At 38.0% G+C, this 21,362-nt stretch overlaps 1 protein-coding gene across 3 annotated transcripts in view; it reads right to left on the bottom strand.

Annotated features, from left to right (window-relative positions):
• Positions 1-1,600: 1,600 nt before the first annotated feature.
• LOC134419660 (cytochrome c oxidase assembly protein COX16 homolog, mitochondrial) overlaps positions 1,601-21,362 on the bottom strand; it is a 44,436-nt gene continuing 24,674 nt past the window's right edge. For all 3 annotated transcript variants that reach the window (XM_063159214.1, XM_063159215.1, XM_063159216.1), the window contains 2 exons: positions 15,665-15,733; positions 1,601-1,983 (listed from right to left, as the gene is read on the bottom strand). In XM_063159214.1, coding sequence (XP_063015284.1) covers positions 1,867-1,983; positions 15,665-15,733 — 186 coding nt within the window. In that variant the 3' untranslated portion in view covers positions 1,601-1,866. The remainder of the gene's footprint in view (positions 1,984-15,664; positions 15,734-21,362) is intronic.

Raw genomic sequence — 21,362 nt, 5'->3', positions numbered from 1 at the left:
CCAACTCTTTTCATAGCACAACCAACAGACTCCAGCTCTCTCCTCACCCAGCTAAGCCACTCTCTTGTAGTGCTTGTCTCGTTATTGGACACAAACTCCAACTCTTTTCACAGCACAAGCAACAGACTCCAGCTCTCTTCTCACCCAGCTAAGCCACTCTTTTGTAGCACTCGTCTCCTTATTGGACACAGCTGTGGCCTATTAAGGGCAGGCCTGCTCCTAATCTTTGGTGATTAGTACAGCTGCAACTCCTCAGGTGTGAGGCTACCTTCTGCACTATTTTCTTACATTCTATCCCTTCACAGTATTCTAGCTTTTCACTGGTTTCCCTATAGCATTTGTTATTTCCTACTCTTGCATTGATCCTCTTATTCCTCTCCGGGTGGTTTAATTTGTTCATACTTCAATTTAGAAGCAGAGATATCTATGGCATTGAACAGCAAAACACACAAACGCACAGCTCCAACTTTGTTCCAGATTTCATCCACCACTTTCTGATGGTTTTCACAACTCTTACCAGAAGAAAACTTGCACAAAACATGCCTAAGATATTTCATGTGATGCTTTATGAATTCCTTTATAACTCCCTAAAAATCAGTGTTAATTCTTCTTCCCGAGTGAAAGACTGGGCCTCACCACTGACAGTCTAAAGAAAATGAAGTGCTGAGAGAAGATCTACATGAGGAGGCTACCCTAAAAGTGTCCAAAAGGACATTCAGATTACATTTGACACATCCTGCAGAGGGGAGTAAGGCCATACCTTTATCAAAAGCAGTTCCAAACGGTTTACATGTAGGTGTCACTGAGAGTTTTGAAACGAGATTCTGCTGTTAATGTGTGCTCTACTGCTCCATTCCTCTGATGAGGAGTTTCACAAGTCTGTTGCAACTCCTTATCAAAAGCTTCATTTCATTTGAAAACTTGACTAGATGCTTCTTCATTGAGCTTTCTCGGCAGAAGGGTCCTGAATGTTAGCACAATGGCCTCTAACAGCAAAGATTTAGCACACAAAGACAAATATAAAAAGACAAGCATTTCAGAAGAATTGATTGGAACATAAAAAAATTCTATGCACATGCACATGTAAGATGAGCTCTGCCACTATGTAGTGGTTGAAGAAGATTCTGCTGTCATATGTACTCACAGAGAAGCAGCACAGCTCTTTGCAAGGAAGAGTTCTTCCAATTTAAACTGAGAGGTTCCAGAGCAGAGGTCCAGCCTGCATGAAGGTATTGATAAACTAATCACAGAAATTTAACCACAGCTAAACAAATGTTATTTGACCAATTATCAGCTGACACTCAGTACATGCCTTTATGCAGTCCTTGGAAATGAAACACAAGAGTATTATTTAGCCAAAATTGGACTCATTGTTCTGAACAGCTCATATGCCTGTAGAGTCCCTTCCAAGCTAAAGGGCCTGAAGTCATACAGGGACTCTGTGAAGCAGCACTTAGCTGGTCACACACATCTAGATGACAGCACTGTTGTTCTCATTAGGATGACAACTTCTGGTACTGACAAGTGACTCTTGAAATGTTATTCCATGCTGAAACAGTTTTGAATGTTAGAGACTGAAAAACAGAAAAACAGTGGGATATTCTCAGTAGAATAATCAGCTTTTTTTAATTGAAAATTCACATATACATTCACATAAAGCCCATGGTGCTCTGCACAAATGGATGCAAACAAAGAGCTTCATGTAGTACAATGCTTTTTGGACTGATCTCACAGTTACTTATATATACACCAGCTGAACTGTTCAGTGCAAATGTTCCCATGTCTGTTCCTGACACTGGATTAAAAATTAAGACAGTCCAGCCTGAGACTTTTTTCTCCCAGAGGCACCAAAGGCAGCTTTCTCAGTCACTCTGTCTTGAGACGGAGAGCCTCCCGCCGTTGTTTCTGAACCGTCCTGGAATCTTCCCACAGACTGGGTCCTCTGATGTTCTCCCAGTTATCCAAGTTGGATTTTTCCAGCTTCTGCAGACAAACAGCAAAAAAAAAAAAAACAAACCAGGGTCACCTTGACAGATCCATGATTTAAAGTACATATGATTCCAAATTGATTTTTTTTTTTCACAAGAAACTCAATATCACCATTGGGTTGATGAACTTTAATCTAGTCTGCATGAGAAGCTCAGCAAGAAAGAAAAACCTAGTAGTTATCCATACTTCTACATAAATGACTAAGATAGGCATTACTGAATCTGCTTGTCAGCAGGTAAGTAACATTTAAGGACAGGAAGCACTGCAGCATCTGGGCAAGACTGAAGACACCTTGTATTCACTTTTTCTCCTCTCACCTTGTTTCCAGATCTGTTCTTCAACTGCAAGTCTATCAAACACTGAAGTAGTAGGAGTGACAAGTATTGGCATAGCTCAAACAGAAGGATTAGTAATTAGTGAGCTGAAGTATCCTGTCAGCAAATATACAAAGCATGCTGGAAAAGATTAGTTATCTAGCACAAAGAGAGACAGCAACGGTGCAAACCCCTTCAATCCGTGTGGTTTTAACTTGAGAGAGGTATGCAATGCTTTCTGCTGACTAGTTTCCCATGGCACCCAGCCACCACAGACAGGCCTCTTACTAAGTCATATATGAGATATGCTACCTGACTGAACTGTCTGGTATTGAAAAACTAGATTTAATTACCTTTCTTTTTTTTTTGCCTACTCCTATCATCCCCCCATAGAACTACCAATGACTTACAGGCAACGTAAATGAAGAACAGGTGCCCTTCTGACCTCACCTACCATGAGCTGCAGTCAAAGAACACAAACATGTATTGAATCTCCACAGTCCCATTGGCAGAGGCTTAGCTGTCCCTTCCCAGGACACAGACCTCAAGTCCCACAGGCCAGCAATGGAACAGCACACTGGACATGGTGGGGAGACTGAGGAGAGGGTCTGCCCCACTGCCAGAATCAGCGCTGTCCTAGGTGCTACTGAGCAGGGCAACACTGCATTCCAGTAATGAATGATCCTTAACTGCAGCAGGACTCAAACCTGACCTGTGATCAAGGCCTCATCTCAGCAAATGCTGTAAAAATACACCAGAAAATACTTCACCCTGCCCTGAGCCTGTGGCCTAATTTGTCTACTATCAATCATTCAAATAAATGGCAAACACCCAGGGACTTGAATAATAGTTGCAGAAAAATTCAACAGCTATAACAGAATAGACCTACTGCTTAGTTCATGTTATGTGAAAGTTTCCTGACACTTCTACAATTGAGGAAATTGAAATGAGGTTAGTCAGATATCAAAAGAAATTAGGCAACACTCTACAGAAGATATATGAGAACACAGGCACAAACACAGCAGACTTTCACAAGGTAAGAGCAACTGAACTTTTTGTTGAGTTGGCAAAGGTCTTTCTGAAGAATTGTCTTTACTACTTTATACATCTTATGCTTAGCTGGTACTTCATTTCCCCATGAGGGATCTGAACTGACATGAAAGGAGAGAGGAGGAGGAAAGGTACACATCATCCATCAGTGACTATCTCCTCTGATTGCAAATTCAGAATTTAACATCTGATTCTAATGGAAGCTTCAAGGAAACTACACTTAAAATAACCTTGTACTTTAACTGAAGGGATGCATGCTGATTTAATTCAACACAAAGGTATCACACACCTGTGAGGATCTCAACTATTCCGAAGTTGTTTGTCTCCCAAAGCCTGAGCATTAATCAACTTTTAAAATAAGTACAACAAAACTTGTGGTATCTAAAGATAGGCTACATAAAGAAGTCTATCAAAAGACACATGCGTACGGAGGATCTTTACCAAAAAGTTGATACTAATTTGTCCCTGAAACTTCACAGAGGCTTTATAGAGAGCAGGTTTGTCAAAAACGGGACACATTTCAAAACTATCATATCCAAACAAATCAGTACCAGAAAATCTCTTGGCAGCTTCTAATAGAAACCATAAAGGTACCTAGAAAACACACTGGGATACACTGACAGAATGAAACAACCAAGGGTTACAATGTGCAGTGCAATGAATGGCACTGCCTGAGATGACAAATAAGATCTATTAATCAATCAAGAAATAAAGATTCTAATGCATACATAGGAAGACTATAATTTTTTATTATCATTGTATTCATAGAGATCATTAACATTTTGTGTCATGTATAAAGACTTTGTAGTCTTACTGCAATTCAAGAAGAAAGCACCTTCCTTACGAGCAAGAGTATCTGCAAAAATTTAGTTTATGGGATAGTTATCAGTCATCGGAAGGCAGAATGATTTGACATTCCAACTTTCTGAACTGAAGCTATCCAATTTTGGAATAACAGAGCACAACTGTTGCATGTGGATAAGCAAAAGAAGGAGTGTCACTACTGAAAGGGGATGTGAGAATCTGTTCTGCGATGCTTTCCTACTGAATAGCTATTTTCATATGTATCTGTGCTGGTTCTGGATGGGGTAGAATTTTTTTATAGTAGCAAGTATAGGGATATGTTTTGGATTTGTGCTGAAAATAACGGTGGTAACAGAGGGACGTTTTCATTACAGCTGAGCAGCTCACACAGTGCCAAGGCTGTCTCTGCTTCTCACTCCAGCCCACCTCAGTGAGCTGAGGGTGCACAGGAGGGGACACAGCTGGGGCAGGTGACCCCAGCTGACCACAGGGATGTCCCACACCAATATGGCACCATGCTCAGCATGTAAAGCTGAGGGAAGAAGGAGGAACAGGGGGACATTCAGAAAGATGGAGTCTGTCTTTCAAAGCAACCTTTAGACGTGACGGAGCCCTGCTCTCCTGGGAATGGCTGAACACTTGCTGCCCATGGGAATTGGTAAATTAATTCCTTGTTCCACTTTGCTTACACCAGCACCTTATGCTTTAGCTATTAAATTTATCTCAATCTATGAGTTTCCTCACTTTTACCTTTCTGAATCTCTCCCCCTTCCCATCATGAGGAGTGCATGAGCAGGTGTGGGGCTTGGCTGCTGGGGTTAAACCAAGAGAGTACCTGGGGTACAGCTGAGTAAAACCCTACCCTTTTTGCTTGGTCACTGATATGAAAATTCTTACAACAGAATCATGCCAGAATAAACAGCTACATTAGATGTAGGCTAAAGACATGCACATAGCTACATTGTAAATTCATCTTAGTGATGAGAATACAACCAGATTGACAGTCCTCTTAATTAGGTGGAGCACAAGCTGCAAAGTTACACAGCTCCTTCAGATTGCCTGAGCTGTACAGTGAGAATGCAGACAAACAGCTAGTTCTGGTCTCACATGAAGCTGAAGTCAATATCTTCCATTTTATCTGGCTAGGTCTTCTTATTCTTATTTCTTTTTTTCATTTGAGCCACTTGGACATTGCCTACCTAACTTTATGAAGACATCACATCACATGTTAAACTACTTCCAGCTTTTACTAAACTGAAATTCATATGAACTGGAAGGCTAAAACTTGAAATACTTCTTCTCCCAATTCAAATGTACTAAACACTCAATCATTGGAGACTACACTGAAATGTAATCAGATCAGATCAGCAGCACTTTTCCTGCTTGTTTAAATAGCCCAAAGGATATTGAAAATTAGCTGTTTAAAGTAAGATCAGTATAGTCCATTAAATCTACCGATTCACTCCCTAAATCAGCTAAACTGCCTCTTAAGAGTACAGGACTGACAGAAGCTGTAAATTCAAGGGAAAAATGCAGTTATTCAGACAGGCACAGTGAAAAAGAAAAATATGCTCAACTGTTTGCCTCACTTGACTTTTAAGACTTATCAAATGGCTTGACTAGTGCAAAGGTACCAAAAAGGACATAAAAAGACCTTCACTTCTTAATTGCTGGTTCAAATGCCTGGCTTAAGTACAAGTTATAAGCCTCTGACAGCCTTAAAAAGATAAAATTTAAAAAGAGAGCTAGAATTCTACTCTTGCAGGATAGTCTTCATGCCCCAATACACAAACTGAAGTCTGCTGAAATTCATTTAGACCTATTAGTGTTCAGGCTGAGTAAATTCAAGGTGGCCACTTGCAAAAATCCTTGGCTTTAGTCTCAGTTTCTCACATGTGAAAGGAGGGATAAGAGAATCCTGTTTACTTTACAGCTTGATGAAATAAATTCTGTGATGAACAACACAGAAAGAAATAGCTCTGATATAGAGAGCAAATTATTTCCCATCATTACAGTAAGCAAACCCATTTGCAGACAAAAGATGAGCCAGGGAAAAATATCCTCACGGCTGTAAGAGGCAGTGAAAGAATTGAACCAATTGAACAGTCTGTTTTTTAAAGGTGTCAAAAAAGCTTGAAGAGACAAAAGGTATATCGAGGAGCTCTATAATGATATATAGATGGAGAGGTACAGAATTACAGCTAACACTGAATCTGCTGTCTTGTGTATAACTGAAAATCTTAACTTCATCATCGCACTGATCCGGCTTTAGTGGGTTTTTTTATATAACTCTTTCTCAGAGCCATCTTTTTGACATCTCATTTTCTTAATATAAACTGGGTGTTACTTTGCCTAGGAAGTGACATAATTTAATATCTGCAATTAGTGATTTAATAATCTGGGATTTAATAGCCCATGATTAGTGATTGAATCTTCAGTTTAAAAGGAAGAGGTTTTATTCCAATTAGAGAATGTTTAGTTTTTATGATATTAGAAAACAAGCAAGTTAGTAAGCAGCAAAATATGGCCAGAATAAGATTGGTTTTTGTTCATTAAGGGAAGAATTGCAGGGGGTAAGGGGGGACTGGCATGTAAATATCCAGAGAGCTGCTTCTCCTTTTGGCTTTACTGAAGACTGGCAAAACCCAATAGAAGCTTTGTTGCTTAATTCAGTGGGATCCAATAGCATTCATCTATAGCACAATTAATTAACCTATGGTGAACTGGTTTTAAAAGACTCTTTCCCCATGCATTATTTTCCCTTTAATTATGCCAATTCAATGATGTGGGGCTGTGCTCCAACCAGAAACGACAAAATAGTTTAGGAAAATAAATCCATACTGCTTATGAACAAATCCTATAGGGGCACAGGACTATGGAAACACTTGAACTGGCTGAAGGAAACATTGGGTGAAGAGAAAAGTGAAACATCTTTGAGTGACTATTTCACAGAAGATGTGTACTGAGGAACTGCACCACCAGTTTGTCTGTGCAACCTTTTCCATGTGTAAAGCATGCAAACAGGACTTGCCTCCACCTCAGAGGTGTCACAGAGTTTAATTAATGTTCACAGAATACTGTCATAGCTTTATGCAAAGGTATTATAGTGATACAAAGTGCTCAGTAAACTAAACTTTATTTCTATCACTCAGTTAAAACTACATAATTACACAACCTTGAATTTTTAACATAAGAGAAAATAACATGAGACAAACTTCCATCTGGAATTAGGCCTTGCCATGATTTCATCCTAATTTACAAGAAGTTTTCCTTCTTAAAATTCAGAGTCTCTTAAAAACCACAATAAATCTCAGAGGCTAATCCAGTGCTATTTATGCATTACAGCTGCAGATCACCCAAGCTGGACTTTTCAGTCCAAAAGATGCACAAGCTTTATGACAAAGTCAAAACAATGCATGCATGGGTCATTTACTTTCAGTGTATCTTCTTTTTCTAAGCAAAAACAAAACTCAGAAAGGTCCAACATAAATAATAGCAGGATTAAAGTAGTACAACTTCAAGATCAAACATCCCAAATTCAGCAAATTCCACTTTTAATTAAGCAATTAGGTACATTTAGGATAGTTTTAATTTCTCTGATATAGAAAAGTTTTATGAAGCTATGGTTATTCTGTCCCAGAAAGGGAGGTGGTGCTTACTAAGATTTATCCCTAAATTCACTACTTGGGAGACCTAGCAAAGTCAACAGCATGAGGGAATTTCCCAAATCTGACTCCTTGTTCTTGCTAAGTTTATATCATACTAAACTTTATAAAGGGATGTCCTAGTTACTGCAGCACAAGTCTCTAAAATATAAGCAGCCAGGGACAGACTTCTGGGATGTTTGCAGCATCTTTTTCAACTAAATAAAGGTGAACTTGACTGAAGGGGATGTGTGATCTTTAACAATGCGGGAGACCAGCAAGTGTAAAAAATGACATTTCTTTTGCTGCCAAGAAGACCATACAGATTTCTACAGCACGTCTCTACCTGCAGCCCAGAAAGCCCTCCTGACACCAATGAAATGGTTTATTTCAAACAACTTCCTAAGACTATGAATACTTGGAAGTGTCGACATTTTTTTACCTTCTGTATATAAAATCTGGCACAGTCTGTCCTTCTAATAAAGATAAAAAGAAACTCTAATAAAAAAAGGATGAGGTGTACCAGGATAAAAAAATACGAGACCCATGAGTCACACATGGTGTTTTTCCTTCCGAAGAGATATGAAAAACAAGGTTTCTTATGTGAGAGGGAAAAGCTGCAATGAACACCACAGCAAAGGACTAAGAGATTACCACAACAAGAAATGATCGGTTACCACCACGAAACTACTAACAGAAGTGTGTGGGCATAAGAAAAGAAACAACCAGAGAAGGTTCACAGCAACAGTGTCAAATTAAACTTAAATCCAGGCCATTAAGAAACTACTTTAAAGTAACCACACTCCTTCAAATCAGCAGTCAACCTCAGCAAGCAGTTGACCCTTCTGAATTGGTGGGCTCAGTCTCCTGCCTCTCACATGCTCCCCCCCACCCTGGTGCCAGTTGGTTCAGGTAACATTCACACAGTTAGTGTAGTTTAGGACTTCTGCTTCTCATTTACACCTCCCTGCTGATTTTCCACTCACCTCTCTTCCAGAATTTGCTTATCAATTTATATGCTGAAACAGAATGCTTTTCCCTGTTGAGAAGCTATGATTTGGGCTAAACATTAACAGGGCAATTTCAAATCTTTCAGCCATAAATAGTTTTTCAGTAATATCACCGGCTACTGTTTGATTTGTGCTGTTGTGCAATTTCTCATAGGGGAAAAAAATCCTCCTGTTTCTTCTCTACAGCTAACATCCCTTTTCTAATTGATGAGGACAATAATAGGAGCATTATTCACATACTATACTCCCAGTAACAGTAAAGCTACTTCTCAGCAAAACTGCTGAATGTACAGGTCACAAATAATATGTGAATAACTACCTTTCATTCTGTTAGAACCAACAGGTCTTCAAATCAAATCAGGAAGACTTCTGTCTTAGAAAGATCAAGGCATCTTTTTAAATTTTTACAGCATGAAGTTTTAGAAGGTAACGTCTGGGGTCTTTCTAGAGCTGGAAGGTATGTTGGTTTTGAAGTGCATTGTGCTTAAAGACAATTTGTGTTAGAGCTGTAAGATGGCACAGGGGGACAGTGGCTCTCCAATGACTTGAGGGGAAGATGCTATAAACAAGATGGATTATTACATATTGACTTACCAACACCATTTTCCTCAGCCTGTGAACTTCTCAGTGATGCCTCCCAGCTATCCCTGGGCAAATACCACGTTTTACCAGACACACAATGAAGTCAGGTGTTAAACTTGGGAACTTCTTCATTCAATTTCTAGAAATTTGATTCTTTAGCTAAGAAGTGTGCAAACTCCATGCTCAGCCTCCACCAGAATCTTGCATATAATTTTTCTGTTTGATCAGTAAGCCTGTTAGAACAAGCAGTAGCTAGCAGCACTCATTAACACAATAAATAAAGAATTCAGCCATGATGTGTGCATACAACTTGCCCTACTCAAACTTTTGGGCTTTTCTGCGACTGAGACAACATACAGTGTTGGCCCTAACGTGGTAAGAGGTGGTCAATTCATGTGGCATTAAAAACCAGGAAAACACACATGGAATGCAAGTTGATACTAAGGATTCTATTTTGGAGAGAAGAGACAGGGTGATGAGAAGAGATCATTTGTAACAGTCCCAACCATGTTGGCTGTCTGACTGATAATCACTCACCTTGTTTTCCATCTATTAGACATCAGTGTCTTCTTACTGGATAAGGAAAGTGCAAATGAAACATATGAAAGAAACAGCATTCAGTTAAGGAAAAATCCTGTGCTGAGAGATGACCATGAAAGAATTTACTGGACTATTAAACAGAGATGCATTCCAGAAATAACACCAGTAAAAACTGACACCCTATGACCTTTACTCTGGAGGCTTTTTTCCTGCAAGAGACTTTTCAACCAGAATTCTTCCTGTGCCATACCCATCACCAAATTCCACCTTCATGTGTTTCTCTAAGAAAAACTATGAAGATAGTTTATAGTTTGAACACATTGAACTATGGTACAGAAAACTATTGAGATGTCAAAAAGAAAAGGTCAAAAACTATAGGTTGGCTATGGACTGTACATCTACTCAGAATAAAATTCCTAACACAAACTATCTGAATTAAAATCCTTTCCCAAGGCAGTTTCTATTGATGATAAAATAACAGAACTTTGTACTTCTCTACAAAACACTGTGTTGAAGACTCACAATGAAATAAAAACACAAAAGAACATGTCACAGGTGAATAAACTGAAATACAAGAAACTCAGCTTGTCCCAGACACACCATGGAGGGCAGTTGGAATCTAATGGCTAGGCTGGACAATGCACCAAGAAAGAAGAGTGCATGGAAGGAACAGAGTGATTAAAGGAAGAAGAAAAGTATCTCAACCTCTTCATTTATCTAAACCTATTTATTGTCATGACAGTCACTAAGGAGGGATATTTTCCCAAGATCTCCATCAGCTCTCAAACAGCTCAAGGCATTTAGCCACCACTATCTCCACAGACATTGAAGTAAATCAATTCAGTACACTAATCTGTTAATTCTTGAACAGCAACAAAATCAGTAATCCTCTGGTACTGATAATGCCAGCAACAAGACACTTGCAGATATCAATGACTGGCATCCAGGAATTTCTTTCTAGAGCACTCCTGCTGTCCACACACTTGGATGCAATTACTGTGATCCTACACTGTCACTCCCTGAAAAAAAGGTTTCATCCATTCTGCTGGCACCATGATCCCTGAAGTTATGTCAAATAAGCAATAAGTGGCCTGAGTCTTTTTCAGAAGAGCTTATTCAAATGCTTCTTTTAAGACAGTAAATATATGTTATATTCCCAAAACACCTATCCAAATACCTGCTTTTAATTTTTCAACTGTCCTCAATATACATTTTAATATTGCAATTGCAAGTCTTTTGCTGTAGTTCTCAGGACAAACAATTAAAAAACTTCTGTCCAGAACCATTGTTGACTTTTTGTGATTTATCAAATTATTAGGAGTGAAACCTTCTCAACATTCATACTCTTTAAGTCGAGAAAGCAGCATTCTCTAGTCTGACCATTTGCAGACCATTTGACTATTATGTCAATTGCAACGAGTTGAAGGAAAACCTTGTAAAGTTTTAGTTTTGATTTTTGAAACTCAGAAGACTCATTTTTCTGGCTGTTGTGTTCAAATGATCTTCCCAGCTATTAAAAACAGACCTTACTTCTAATTTTACTATGATTTCCGCAGTAAAAAATATTCAATTCCTATGACCTTCTTCCCATGGAAGTATTTATATGAAAACACCATTCTTCTCAGTCCCTTTCATATTATTTAAATCTTTAACTTTCTTTTAAGGAATTTTTAGAGCCCTAAGTCAGTACAGTCAGCCTGTTCTGCTATCTGTTCTTAAAGCCTCATTCAAACCCCAGATATCAAAAAGAGAACCAGAATTTCAGTCCCAGCCTCACCAGTGCCACACTCAGAAGTAAAATCACCTGTTCCTACATCTACCATTCCTGTTCATATTCATACACTGAATTGCTTTCGTGCCACAACATCACACTAGAAGATCAAGTTGAATTATTTATTCAGTGACTCCTAAATCTTTTTCAGAGTTGCTGCTTTTCAGAATGCAGTCTACTCTGCATTTTCAGTTTTTGAAATAAATAACTTCAGCTACTCTAAAAGGTACTTGGCACTTTTAATGGGTCCATGTTAGCAAGTTATATGAACAGCTCTCTCTCCCTGCCTTGCCATAGTTTTACTATTGCAATATTTTCGTATCACTTGCACATTAGTAATGATTTCACAATTTCTTTCACATCACTGATAAAAGTACCCAATAGTACCTGAATGTCCCAAATTTCCCAGAACTCTTTTAATAGTATCACCTTCCTGCCTAGGGATGATTCCCAGAGAACCATCATTCCCAGACTGAAATTTTCAGCAGCCACTGAAGTCTTCCAAGACAATTCCTAGAACATAGCTATAAACCATCAGTCTAGTAGGTATCTAACATCTTGTTTGATTATTAAGGAATTTGGAAGCACATCTGATTCAAATACAAAGGACTTTTTTCTCTAAAAAAATACAGATACGTTTTCGAATGTTGCTACTTTGTCAACATGGTTACTCATTATTTTACATCCTCATTATTTTATTCTTGGTTTGCTGCAACACCATCCTCTTACCCCTGTCCTTGTCAGATTACTTATCAGACAGCTCTGATGCCCTTAGCATCTTTTATCAGTCTTCCCTGCTTTATGACTAACTCATTTACTGTTTCCATAGCAATCCTTCACATTTTTATTTATTGGAATATTTTTTCCTCTACTTTCAATTGCTATTGATTCCCACTGAATATCACATATTTGATTCAAACTTAAATGATTTTCTTCCAGGGCAAAATGTTAGTAAATTCTTAAGGAAGCTTTTATTTGCTAGAAAAACCCCTAACAACAATTCTGTATTTTGGGGTCTGATGTAACTGAGGCCAGATTTTTTAGTGCTCATTAGACCATTAATTTCACAGAAGTACAGAAACCAAGTGCTAGAATAAGGAATGCTATTTTGAGACTGCATTGAACACATGAAGAGGAATGTACTATGACTGTTAAACAACCACGAGAACGGTTTTCACTCATCATCATAATCAGATTTTTTATCTCCCTTTTTCAAATAAATTTTTGTCCTTTCAAATAAAATACTCAGGCTTTTGTCACAGGTCAAACACTTGACATGTTTTACAGTGTGTTCTACAAGGCCCAGCTCAGCAGCAGAACTACATTGACATTAGTACCAGCATCACTAGTGGACAAAGCTGTGATTTATTAGGCAAAGGGGAGCAGCAGGGTCTAATTGGTCATATGAGGACACAAAAGTGTGTGAGAGGAATGCATAAACAATGGAGAGTGTATGCAAAGGTAACTTGCTCCTCTGGCATGTCCCAAGACACAAGATAAATGCCATTATTAACAGATCTGAGATACAAGAAATGCAGTATGAATTACACATGTAAATTCTTCCTTCCTTAAAATAGTATCCTGACCAGAAACATTCCTTTTATAGTTTGAGAAGATATAATTTAGTAAATGAGAAGGTAAGAAAATGTCTTCATGTTAATTTCCTCACGATAATTTAGGTCTGTGATTATATCTTTTTACATCACCATGACCACCACATCAGAGACAAAATGCAGGCTTCAACATGTTTAAAATATTGGAAATGTCCCACTTCTTTAAATATGCCCATAAGGGCATATATGTACGCTTATAGAAGAAATTATGACATTCTAGAAGAATTCAGTATGAATTCAAAATGTACACTTCTGTAAGGACAGTAAGATCTTGGGGAGGGCCAAAGGACATTTGTCAGGCAACCATGCTTCAAAAGAGCTGGCATGGTATCCTCAGTAACAACTGCAGATATAATGCTAATAATATTGTAAAATAAGGCTTTACATATCAAAACAGCAACTTTTTTTCAACTGCCCTTGATCTCTTATCACACCATATTTAGTAACAGCCACCAGTGTAATCCTTCAATGTGACCTATATATTGAATTAGAATGTGTTCCTAAGGGCTGTATTTTGGACAAGTCAAAAATAAAGAAAGGAGAAAAACGTCCAGCCAAACCCCTCTAGTGTGGAAAAGATGGGATCCACAGAAAACTACTCCTAAATGTTAGCTGTGACTGGGTGATTGGTTAGATTTTATCCACCAGAATACAGAGCTAACAGTGACTTAAAATTGTCACACACTCAGCAGCATGGAGCCTGCAAACTATGTGCAGGACTGCTGGTAGTTTCACAAGTTTCACTGAAGCAAGAAATTAAAGTGTGCTTGCAAGTTGGTGCCCATAATAAAGTATATATTGATATTAGATTTCAAAACAATAATCCAAATCTATTTTCATTATGCAAATCCATTTGTTTTGTTGAACTGATCTGCCCTCTCTAACACCCAAGCACTACTCTGGAAGAATTTCAGTCTGGGAACTCTCTACAGTTTAGATTAAGAAAAAGTAAGATTGCTTTTGTCATTTCTGTCCATCAGAAAAGAGTCTCATTACCTAAGGAGGCTTGTAATATATTGTTATGCCAGATGTATTTTATTAGCATTGATTTATCCATAAAGATAATGGAATTATGGCTATTTAAATATTTTCCTTAACCTATTTACTCATCTTTTGAAGAAAGACTATGGTATATCTGAATACAGATCTGTTGATTTTGAGGTTAGATATTGAGTTTAAGATGTGGTTCTTTTTACTGCTTGTGGTTCTTTTCATTTTTTCTTCCACATAAACAAATCAGAGCAGCCTTACAATATATTGAATGGAAACTGAGAGACAGTAATCCCAGAAGCAATCAGAACGTAATGAATTTGTAAGTTTTGAGTCTCCACTGGAACTTTCCATCTTGTTATTCCCTGCACCAGAAAGCACAATTCTTTATAGCAAGGGGAAGCCCAAAACTATTTGCAATAATAGTAAAAACCAGTAAATATTTTGTGAAATTAGGCCTGTGACAGTATAAAAAGTAAGTTTTATTTTTATTTCAGACAAATCACAAAAGAGTAATAAAATAGTAAAATTTTATTATCAAGATCAGGTACTGCCGTTTGGACACCTAAGTATGAGAGCAATGGGTGCAATCGAGATCTTCAAAGGCTTGTGACAGAAATGTGGTGTGGGAAGAAAACAAAAATCTGTGCTCAGCATAAAGGCCACAGAGATAGATGAAGTGTTAGTTGGACATTTGATTCAATTAATTTCAAAACATTAAAATAATCTTAAATAGCTTTATCCCTTGTTTCTGGTCACAGAGAGGCTTTTTCCAGTTTTTCTAACATGGCTTTTTGTAGGCCTGAAAATTTATAAGACTCTGGATACAGAACTAGTTAAAATAGACACTTTAGAACTCAGTAATATTTGAAGAAAATGCAGTGTTGAAGGAAGAGTGAACTATTTTTCTATAAAATTTTCTGAAACCATGCAAAAGGAATGACAGTTGTTTCAAAGACACAGAAGAAATAAGATAAAGTACATAATGCACATTGTTCTGTAATTTGGTCTAAAGATCATCCAAACTCATACAGCAGAAGTGCTGACTTACATTCACACACACTCCCTCTAAGGCCAACATCAGCTCTACATTTATAAACTAGGCTAACCACAGAAATAGTGAATTTATTTGTACCACTGTACTTGATGCCTGGAAATCAAAGTAAAGCTGTGTTCAGAAAGAAGCACTACGTGTTCAAAAACCTTTCTTTACATAAATCCTTGTTTTTATTGGACATCAGTGAGTCAAAGGCAGATGGTTGATCTAATTTTAGTTAGGGACAGATACGACCCACCAGCGGCCAGAGTAATCAAGGGTAGCCAAGGTTATGGGCCCCAGGCAACAAATTTATTTTACCTCATATTCAGATTCCAGTGTCACAGGGTTCTGGTTCTGTTTTAATTTTTCTTTCAAAGCTGGATCAACCTGAAAGACAAATAAAAATACAGCAAAAATGTTTGCTTTTAAGAGTATATTTTTAAAGAAATCTTTACCTCAAATAAACTGAATACTGGTACATGCAAACCCTTCTCTCCTCTAAAAGAGTTTATGTGCCATTTGTTCCAATATCAGAACAATGAACACAACACAAGAATTGGGCTGAAAAGAAACCGGTTAACTGCCAAATAATTAAATATTAAAAACACATTTTTCACTACAGCCCAACACTTGCATTACCTTAGATACTTAAATCTGTACCTGTTTAGTTTAAAACTGTTAAACTAAACAAAGCCTAAATAAATGAAACAAGCACAAGAAAGATAAAATTGGGATTGTGGAATATATTATACTCCTGAATGTTGAATTCAGGGAATAGGCATACAATGTTTTCTGGTTTTCAAAGTCTAAGCATGAGTTGCATTTCCAATTTTCTGGTGAACACACGGCTCTTTCCCAGTTTTGATTCTGTACTGACAGTGCTGGTATTTCCTGCCACCTTTCAGAGATGCTTATTGAAAGAACAAATCTAAGAACAGACATGTCAATGGACCACAGCAGACACATTTCATGTTTTAACTTCTTCTGAGCCTGGAAGAAGTGATGTTCATCCCTCCCTTTGCTAAATAACGCCTGTCTCCCACAGGTCTAAGAGCAGAAGCTAAGGGGAAGAAGATAATTAGCATTTCTTTACATTTAGAGAAAGCGTTTTACCTTCTTCTTAGACAGCCACATACACAGTATTCAGACATAGTCTTTAGGCAATATAATTAAAATACCAAATAAATTCACTGTGAGAGAACAATCTCATTTTTAGAGCTTAAAAACCAAAATAAATGCGTAAGGAGACTGGTAATGTGTGTAATTCTATATCCCTTGTACACTACTCCAACTATAACTAATCCAGTGAAGAAAAGTTGTTACTCTTAATTTGCTGCTTCTTGATCTGAACAAAAAGGTGCCAATAACCCTCATCACAAGGTCCAACACCTACAAATAGTTTAGAAAACAAAAAGGAGGGCATACATGTAACAGAATTTGCCCAGCCAATGAGAAGATCCACCTTCAGATTCTCTTCTAACACAAGTTCCTACTTATCAGAGGTACTTCAAATACACATCCACTATGTGAATTGATGGGAATTGCTCTGAAGAATTTCCCTAGGCCATAATATTCCCCTTGATTACAGGCACTGTCTGCTAGTTAGCATGCAGCCTGTGAGACCTCAGTTCCTAAGGATGGATGCTCAGACAGGCAAGTCTAACACCATCTGTGCATGGCCAGAGGTTTGATTTCCCTACCTCATCAGCGACCTAGCCATAGAAATACACACATTTGCAACCTCCAGATTCATTACACTTGGGACCTAAGCCAAAATATCTAAAATGGTTAATGTTTGTACCGGATACAGCTCCCACCTTCTTAGCAATTAAAAAAAAAAAATTGTAAAAGATAGTGTCTCTGCACTGGCCCTCTACATCAAATAAAAAATTAAATGCTCCCTCTCTGTCTTGGCATCCAAGGCCTCTGTAGAAGTGCCCCTCATTAAAGATGGATTGTGTTTCTCCTGTGACCATGACCTCCAACAACAGCCATGCTTTATTAGAACAACGAACTCATCCATCACATGTGCAGAAATGCAAAGTCTCTGGGCAGCCAGACAGGCTTTGAAGCTTGCTTTCAGAGAGAGAAGAGTGATCGTGGACCTCACTGTATTCAGAACTAAATGCAAACACTATTTGTTATGCTTTGTGTTCTCACAATACACATATGGACAAGGGGAAATTAAAGCTCCAGTAAGTAAGGCAGCAACAGTTTTATTTTATCCTACATTTTCTGTCCATTTAACAATAAGGTAAAGCATCATGGTTGAAACATTGTTTTTACTTAATTAAATACAGTCAGAATTTAACTTACAAAGACAGTTCAATATCCTATTATCAAGGTTTATTTTATCAATTTTAGTGTGTTTGTTTAATGTGTGGTGTTTGCATGGCCACATTTGTGTAAGGCAAAGGCAAACAATCAGTTAAGCTACTGCTGCTTCTCCTTCCTTCCAGCCCTTTCTGTCTTCAGACTTTCTCCTGTCTTCACTCTGCTCTGCCTTCACAAAGACAGCTAAAACTGAGACACAACATTCCAACTTGATGCTGTAATTTTAATATTAACAAAAAGTCAGAAATGAAGAAGCCTAGTTGAAATTTCTTTTTAAAAAATACCCTGTAAACGCAAAATGAACGGAGTGCTGCTTGGAAGCAGACATTTTATTTGGGAAATTAAGTTACCCAAAAAGACAAATTTAACCCTGTTTTGAGGGCAAACTTCATATACACCTTAAGCTCACTCCACAAAACTCATTCTTTTGCCCCAAGTTCCACCAAAAAAAAAAAAAGTAAAAAAGAGGAGCAAGTATATATTTCCTCTTCTCTTTATCTTTTTTGTCCCCTACATACATACTTACTCACACAGAATAATTTAAACATACTTGAGCTGGTGCAGTAATTCAGTCACCTGCACTTTCTAATGCCTTGACTGCAAACCTCAGCTTTTCAGCTACCAAATGAGATGGGTGGGTTATAAATTGTTTTAGGAACCTATATAGAAGTTGAGAAGAAGTGTATTAAAAAGTTTTGTTTCCACTGTGTTTGTACAATGCTGTGCTGTCTTTGAAACATCACAAGGAAAAAAAAAAGGAAAAGTGATGCTATATGCTATTTTCATTCTGAAAAGGCAGATAAACATCAATATGAGCCACAATCACAGATCATAACCAGAGAACACTTCAAATGGGGGTAGAGCCAGGAAAGTGGCCTTGCCAGAGCAGTAGCTCTGTTGTATTACACATCTGCCACAAGACCCAAATACAAACACACATTTTGCTTCCATGATGACTGCTATGCCAACACATACTGCCAAATGAGCTAGAAGTATTCAGCTATGCACTGGCAAATAGATTTTCAGCTAAATTACAGATACAAATCTGCATTAGTAAATATGATGATGACAGCAGACAAAGCGCAAATGCCGTAACAGTCTGACAGTGTCCTCTCCACCAGTGTTTAGGAGGCAGGAAGGAACAGAAAAGATTTTCCTTTACACTAGAGGACTCCTCTTGTTCCACAAAATCTCAGCTACTCCTCTAAGATCCATTTAAATTCAGAGTTTATCTCTAAATGTAGAATTCAAAGATGTGTGCATGTGCAGTTACAGCAGAACTTCAAATTAAATTCTTACTGAAAGACTACTGAAATACTTGATGCAAGTATTTAAACAACCTTCATGAGATGCTGTCTGCAAGGCTTTGAAATCAATACTATAAATACAAATTTTAAAGGCTTTACTTATTTTCTTTTTCTAGGGTGTTTTTTTCCTTTTTAGCACTTGCAGTAAAAATGAATAAAACATTCTACATATTTTGCATTATACAGGCTTATCTCATATTACATCAACTGAAAGGGCGAGGGCAAGTGCAATATAGAAAAATCTCAGGAAAGGTTTAAGAATCCAGGTTTCAAATTAGAATTTTGTCCCATTTCACACTCCCACCATTCCTTCAGATTTACCCTTACTTAACTTCAAAAGGTTCCCAAAGAAACAGACTTTAAAAAGATTTTTAACAGCTAAAAGTAATAGAGGTTAAGAACAGAAACATTCTTAGAACTCTTAGTAGGCAGCTACTTGAGGTTGTAATAGAAACTTTTGAAATGAGGCTGATGCTTCTCATTTTAAGGCTGACATTTCAGTTTTTCAATTAAACCTGGACAGCATTTCTAGGTGTTAAAAACAGTGCACCTTGGGGTGCAGACATCATCACACAGCAAAGCAGGAGTAACTGGTGCTTGCAGCCCCTGCCAAACCAGGGACTCCTGCAATGCCCTGTGAAAAACACACACTCATCTCAGTAAAGAGGATTTCTTGTTTGTGACATAAGTATTTTTGGTACATTTATAAACCTAAAAGTGCTGCTACTAAAAAAATTCTCTGCTAACAATTTTGTATTGATACTCATTGACCACAGTTCATTTGGCTCAGAAACAAACAATACTGGTAGAGAGGAACTGAGAAATTTGTGAATGCCACTAACTTTAGCTCCAGGATAAGGACAGCTCTTCCACAAGGGAACCCAAAGAATACCATCACTATCCATTTTGAAGTTGAGAGGCATGGAACACCTCTCCATATGGGGATAGGCTAAGAACACTTGGTTTGCTCATTCTGGAGAAGGGAAGGCTTTGGGGAAACCTGAGTGTGGTCTTCCACTGAGGGGAGCTAACAAGAAAGACAGACAAACTTTTTAATGAAGTGTGTAGCAACAGGACAAGGGCTGACAGTTTTAAAATAAAAGACGGCAGATTTAGATGAGGTATAAGAAATAAGCTTTTCATAATGAGCATGGTGAGACACTGGCCCAGGCTGCCCAGAGAGGTGGTGAACGCCCCATGCCTGGGAACATTCAAGGTCAGGCTGGATGGGGCTCTGAGCAATCTGATCTACTTGAAAATCTCCCTGTTCCTTGCAGGACTGCTGTACTAAAAGAGTTCTGAAAGTTTCTTCCAACCCAAGTTATTATATAGTTCTGCTAAACACAGGAATACAAAGCAGAATAGCAGTGTCACTCCTGTTGAGCATTCAGAGAGGACCACCAAGTTGACTCATATTCTTATTTTTGGGGTAGCATCCCAACTGTCCACAGAACACATATGCCTGGATCCATAACTCAAACAGCCCACCTTCACAAGCAGCCTTTCTCTGCTATAAACATTACTGGTTATTTGTCCATGTACTATTTGTGGCCATGGGCTTTAGAGCAAACCAAGACTTGAATATATTACATCTTCTAAAATGATGGGTTCAGTTACTACACAAGGAAACTGTCAGGAGACAGCCACATCATGAGAAGAGGATTGTGATTTTAACAGCCTCCTCTCACACCAGTCACTGCAGCACACTGTATACTTGTGTCCTGGCAGGTACTGACCAAATATTTGCATGCCAAAGTTTTACAGAACTTTCCCTTCAGAAAGCATTTCCAGAAAAACAGTAGAAGATATTTCTACCCTAAAACCAGTTTGTTATTTTTACTAAAACACGAGTTTCTGTTCCAACCCTGTCCTCCACAAAATACTATCCCACTGAAAAAGATTTCAGCTTTGGAAATGGGAGAGGACAGTGGCCTGAATTTAATGAACATGAATTAGGATTGAGATTTTCATTTTTTCATCTGCCCTTTCCAGCATGAATAGATGGGACACAGTTTTCCTGCAGTATCCACAGTACAGAGAGTCCTCAAAATTACTGTTTCTATGAAATTTTTCAATTTGTTCTCCCCACCCATTTTTTAAACTTAAGAGTAAACCATAATCACCAACTCTAGTTCTCCCACAGTGTATCTTCTTTGAAAACATTTATCATATGCCTAACTCCTCTAAATGGAAAATCAGCAATCTTGAGTGGATCAGTCAACTTTAATCTTCCTTGAGAAGACTCCCATAAATTGCTACAGAAATCTGTGTCATAAATATTCTAAGTTGTGGTTTATGAGCAGAGTGAGAAGCAGTAGATGGGAGAGGATAAATCCCAGGACTCAGGAAATGCAGTGTAAACTACAGCCAAGCTG

This window comes from Melospiza melodia, chromosome 6 (assembly GCF_035770615.1).
Source record: "Melospiza melodia melodia isolate bMelMel2 chromosome 6, bMelMel2.pri, whole genome shotgun sequence".
Classification (NCBI taxonomy): Eukaryota; Metazoa; Chordata; class Aves; order Passeriformes; family Passerellidae; genus Melospiza; species Melospiza melodia.
The sequence above is the reverse complement of the archived record's forward strand: the minus strand, read 5'-3'. Positions and strand labels throughout refer to the sequence as shown.